At 50.1% G+C, this 5638-nt stretch overlaps 1 protein-coding gene across 1 annotated transcript; it reads right to left on the reverse strand.

Moving 5' to 3' along the window:
* Positions 1-857: 857 nt before the first annotated feature.
* Positions 858-1782, reverse strand: LOC134911679 (arp2/3 complex-activating protein rickA-like). The gene is made up of 2 exons (XM_063919768.1): positions 1661-1782; positions 858-1586 (listed from the first exon to the last, which is right to left on the reverse strand). Exon 2 carries the CDS (start codon positions 1576-1578, stop codon positions 895-897), a length of 684 nt encoding a protein of 227 aa, XP_063775838.1. The 5' UTR covers positions 1579-1586; positions 1661-1782; the 3' UTR covers positions 858-894.
* Between the last annotated feature and the right edge of the window lie 3856 nt (positions 1783-5638).

A 5638-nucleotide genomic window follows, 5' to 3' on the forward strand; every position in this document is an offset into this window, starting at 1 on the left:
TAAAGACACTAATGATGTCATGTTCATTCCTTTCCCAAGAACATTTGTGGAACCACACAGCCCAGCATGACCCATTGCTGGGCTGTGTGGTTCCACAAAGGCAGGCGGTCCAAAGTGGAATAGTGGTGTCAGTGGTCAGCACTTTGACACGCCTGCACTTGTGGAACCACACAGCCCAGCATGACCCATTGCTGGGCTGTGTGGTTCCACAAAGGCAGGCGGTCCAAAATGAAATAGTGGTGTCAGTGGTCAGCACTTTGACACGCCTGCACTTGTGGAACCACACAGGCCAGCATGACCCATTGCTGGGCTGTGTGGTTCCACAAAGGCAGGCGGTCCAAAGTGGAATAGTGGTGTCAGTGGTCAGCACTCTGACACGCCTGGACTTGTGGAACCACACAGCCCAGCATGACCCATTGCTGGGCTGTGTGGTTCCACAAGGGCAGGCGGTCCAAAGTTTCTTGAATATATACATTGAAACATGGCTTTACTCACCTTGGTACGCACAACACGAACTATGCCGTCCACTTCAATTTTCCACCCAATCCTATGAATAAGCCAAAAACAAACACTAGTGAATAGTAAATTCACACAACAGTGAAAGCCTATTGTACATCAATACAAAAAGGATTTTTTTGGTTAAAAAAAAAGTGGTATTAGAATAGCTCTTTGGCCCATCATACATGTAGCCACAAGGAGCTTTCATCCGTTACCACACGCGCCCGCATACATGCCCGCGCATGTATGCCTAGACAAAGCTCCTTGGTAGTACCCGGTCACGGGTGGGGGAGCCCAACACATATAAAACAATAGTGAGAAGAAAAAAAAACTAATGGGAGGGGAAGAAAGGGATACATGAAAAACATAACAGTAAATAAAACAATACGACCGGGCTTATGGTGGTTGTCCGTCCGGATCCTCGTCTTCCTCCTGATGGGGCGTCGATGCCCTGGGCGGCTGGGGAGTGTATTGACTTGGCCTCGGTGCCCGTGCGGGTGTAGATGTTGCAGCCGGTGTTGGTGGTGGAGGCATCTGGTGGGTGGGGTACATCCCTGTATATCCTTGGTACAGCTGTGACCGTCTATACCAGGATGGTGGTGGAGGAAGGGAAGGAGGCGTCCATGTGGCTTGTGATGGCGGAAGTGGTGGATCACCAGCGTGTTGATGAGCTGGCTCTGGGAGCTTATCGTACATCATCTGCAGTGTGGTTGCGATGATCTGTTGGCTGGATGCCGAATGTCGTTGGCTCTCCGACATGTTGTCAGTGCTGTGTGCCAGGCATGATGTGTTCTCCACCAGCCGGTTGATGGATGTGGCCAGAATGTGAAGGATGTCCATAGTCTCCCTGTGATCTTCTCGTCTGGTCTTTTGCATTTCGGCCGTGCTGTCGGCATGAGCCTTTTGCATTTCAACCAGACTGTTTGCCATCTTCTCCATTGTCTTCTCAATGGCATCCAGTCTGGTTTCAACGACATTCGTGTAAGTATCCTGGCGGGAAGTAATCTGGGATGCCAGGGTGTGTACCCTCTGAACATTTGAGGGATCCTGCCCTTCCTGTACGTCTGCCACCAATTGCATTTGTGCAGCTGAAAAGAAAATTAGAAATTATTATACACATTCATACATTTGTTTGAAGGCTCACAATTCGATATTTACTTACACAGGGATGTAGAAACAGCAGGCTGCTGCACTTCCACCTCGTCATCCTCTGACGAATCCTGTAGGAGATCCGGCCTGTAGAAGGGACCAATCCCCGACGCAAGTCCTCTGCTGGTCCGTGGCACCTCTGTTTGCAATAGAAAAAAAAATGAAAGTTAATAATCTATACAAAACTGGTGCACCCCCCCCACCAAAAAGTAAATACAAACCTTCTCCATCCTGAGGTGCCGCTGCTCCAGGAGCTTCGCTTGTCCTCAATTCTGGAGACTTTTCAAGGGTCCGGCTGGATACTTCTGCACGGCTGTCTTCAAACCAAAGAAAAGTCTCATCCGTTAACCCTGTAGACTCAAACAGTTCGGGTGATGGGTCCACAAGGGTAGTGTCTTGTTGAGGCTCTTCGGTCACAGTCCCAGAGCTCCTGGAGAGATGACGATCTGGTGATGGCCTGTGCGCAGGAGCTGTAGTTTGGCGCCCATCTGGTGGTGTGGTTGCCGACGGTGTCTGGCGCACAGGTGACGTTCTGCGCGCTGACGTCTGGCGCGCAGGTGATGGTCTGCGCGCTGACGACGTCTGGCGCGCAGGTGACTTTCTGCGCGATGACTATGTGTGGCGCGCAGGTGATGATCTGCGCGCTCCCGATGCTTGCTGCGCAGGTGATGGTCCGCGCGCTGCTGTCGATGCCTGCTGCGCAGGTGATGGTCCGCGCTCTGGCGATGTCCTGCGCGCAGGTGATGTCCTCTGGGCAGGCGTGTCTGTGGAAAAAAAAAAACACATTAGCAAATACAAAAAAAAAAAAGATTTAGAACAGCTCATCCGAATGTATTCTTACCATCAGGCCTCCTTTTGGACTGCTTGTCTCCCGCCGTCTTCCGTCTTCTGGGCGGTTCTTCCTCCTCGGGAAAGCCAGCAGGACGGCTAGAGTCCACACCTCCGCGAACTCCTTCGACCATGGCAGGGTTCATGCGCCTTCTAATAACGTTCTCCCAGGGTAGCCACTTCAGATTGAGAGCCGGACCACCTCCCGTAGCTGTCTCATGTCGGCGCTGAATCCCCATCTTCTTCTTGGTCTGTCTGCGGCAATCACGTACCGCTTCATGCAGTTTTTGGTGCTCCGGCGGTTTCCAGATATTGCAGTGACTTGTCTCGCAATGGCATCCCAGATGTTTCGCTTGGTCTTAGCTGCTGTGGTCTGTGCCCTTGGTCCATACAGAACGTCGTAGGACCTGTCGACGCCATCCACTAGGGAACAGTTTTCCGCCTCAGTGTATCTGGGTCCACGCGGCTTATTTCGGTCCTGCATCTTCACCAGAGGCTTCCTCCTCCGACTGCTCCTCTGGCTGGCTTCTTGCCTTTAGGGATTAAAAAAAAAAAAACATGCATTTACTAAGATCGGTATGTACCTGTGAGTGTCAGTATCCCTGGCAGTGCACAAAGATACCTGTAGGTGTTCATAGCAGTGCGCAAACTAGGGTGTGTCAAGTTGGATGCTATTGTGTCTGCAGGTGTTGTCAGTATTTACCTTTCTAGGCTTTTTCTTTTTATTTGACTTCTCCATTTGGTCCCTTGACGACCGCGGCTGGTCACTGCATACCTGGTCGGTCGTATCCTCCTCCTGGGTCGGCTCCCACTCCTCGTTGCTATGCAGGGAAAGTGCTTCTGAGGGGTGGGGGGAATGGGGGGATCGGGGCCGCTTGTCCCTGGACATCTCTGTTGTAAAAAGAAAAAATATATATATTTTTACAAATTTAACACACATTACAAAATTACATGCAACCACACGTCATGCTGCTGGGACCCTAGTTCTCAAGCAGGACCAAACACACATAAAAAAAAACAGCCAAATAAGCCAAAACCCCCGTACAAGCATCCCTGCACATACTGGAGGTCAACAATGGCTGACACACACAAAATGGCTGACACACACAAAATGGCTGACACACACAGTCACCCCAAACAAGCCAAAAAGCATCCCTGCACATGCTGGAGGTACACCAGTGCTAAAATAGGAGCAAAAAAACATGTTTGGCAAACAAACGACATGACATGTCGACCGCATGGCCGACACAAACTTGCTCCAAGTCACCCCAAACAAGCCAAAAAGCATCCCTGCACATGCTGGAGGTACACCAGTGCTAAAATAGGAGCAAAAAAACATGTTTGGCAAACAAACGACATGACATGTCGACCGCATGGCTGACAAACTTGCTACAAGTCACCCCAAACAAGCCAAAAAGCATCCCTGCACATGCTAGAGGTACACCAGTGCTAAAATAGGAACAAAAAAACATGTTTGGCAAACAAACGACATGACATGTCGACCGCATGGCCGACACAAACTTGCTCCAAGTCACCCCAAACAAGCCAAAAAGCATCCCTGCACATGCTGGAGGTACACCAGTGCTAAAATAGGATCCAAAAAACATGTTTGGCAAACAAACAACATGACATGTCGACCGCATGGCCGACACAAACTTGCTCCAAGTCACCCCAAACAAGCCAAAAAGCATCCCTGCACATGCTGGAGGTACACCAGTGCTAAAATAGGATCCAAAAAACATGTTTGGCAAACAAACAACATGACATGTCGACCGCATGGCCGACACAAACTTGCTCCAAGTCACCCCAAACAAGCCAAAAAGCATCCCTGCACATGCTGGAGGTACACCAGTGCTAAAATAGGATCCAAAAATCAGGATTTTGGTACTTACCGATAAATCCCTTTCTCCGATTCCACAGGGGCCACTGGAGCGTAGTTACAATGGGGAAATAGTAGGCAGTAATTGGGAGCTGGCACTTTAAAATTCTCACACTGTGGCTAGCTCCTCCCCTACTTTCTCCCCTCCAAGCCAGTCTACGTAAAACTGTGCCCGAGGAGAGCTGGAATAAACAAACCGTAAGGTAGAGGAGGTTAATGAAGCCCTGTAAACCAGGATAACACAAAACCAACCTGGAACAGAACCTAACAAACAACCGGCTAGCCCGAATTCAACAAGCAGTCATATGGTGATCTGCAAACCGTTAAGCAAAAAACAAGGAGGAACAGCGCTGGGCGGGCGTCCAGTGGCCCCTGTGGAATCGGAGAAAGGGATTTATCGGTAAGTACCAAAATCCTGATTTCTCCTTCATCCACTAGGGGCCACTGGAGCGTAGTTACAATGGGGACGTCCCAGAGCTCCCAAATCGGATGGGAGAGCGCTGAGAGTCCTGTAAAACCGCTCGGCCAAACTGTGATGCAGAGGCCGCAAAATTGTCAAACTTGTAGAATTTGACAAAACGAATGTCGGTCCGACCAAGTAGCCGCCCGACATAAAGTATTCATGGAGACCCCACGGGCAGCTGCCCCCGAAGGTCCCACCACGCGCGTAAAGTGCGCTGAAATGGTTAGATGTATGCAACAGCCCAGCATATGCTGGGACCCCGGCTACTTAGTACGGGAGCATCGTACAGAATAAAGAAGAAAAAACCCTTCGTCGAATAGCCTAAGACCTCTGTAAAGAGAGTCAGCGAGCCCTGACAACATTCAAAGAGGACTGAAAAACACTAGTGTCAGATTTATATGAAAAACGGACATCCCCTTTGGAAGAAACGACCGCTGAGGCCGAAGCTCAGCCGGGGGAGTAGCTAATAGAGTACTCCCTGAAAGAGAGCCCGAACTTACGGCCGCCAGGCTAATTTCTTTTGGAAGAAAACCGAAAAAGGTAGAGACCTAAAATTCAGGTCAATGTGGTTTGAAGCGCAGCGGAGCAAAACCTCCCAGAGAAACCAAAGATGACGGCTGAATGGTAACTGAAAGAAGGGGAAAAAAACCCTTTTATCCTTATTATGTCCCATACAGTTTTCCAAAAGTGGCAAAAGCGAGAAGAGGTAACAGACTTCTGAAATCGGGGCCTAGTAGGCACTAGGCAGTAGCGGATCTTTCCACGGGCAAGCAGGACTTTTGCCCGGGGCGCCGCCTTCCGGAGGGCGCCGCACCGTGGCA

The sequence above is a fragment of the Pseudophryne corroboree genome, chromosome 4 (assembly GCF_028390025.1).
Source record: "Pseudophryne corroboree isolate aPseCor3 chromosome 4, aPseCor3.hap2, whole genome shotgun sequence".
In the NCBI taxonomy this organism is placed as follows: domain Eukaryota; kingdom Metazoa; phylum Chordata; class Amphibia; order Anura; family Myobatrachidae; genus Pseudophryne; species Pseudophryne corroboree.

Excerpts from the sequence above, each read along its gene's own strand:
- LOC134911679 (XM_063919768.1), bottom strand. The coding sequence starts at position 1,578 with ATGCAATTGGTGGCAGACGTACAGGAAGGGCAGGATCCCTCAAATGTT.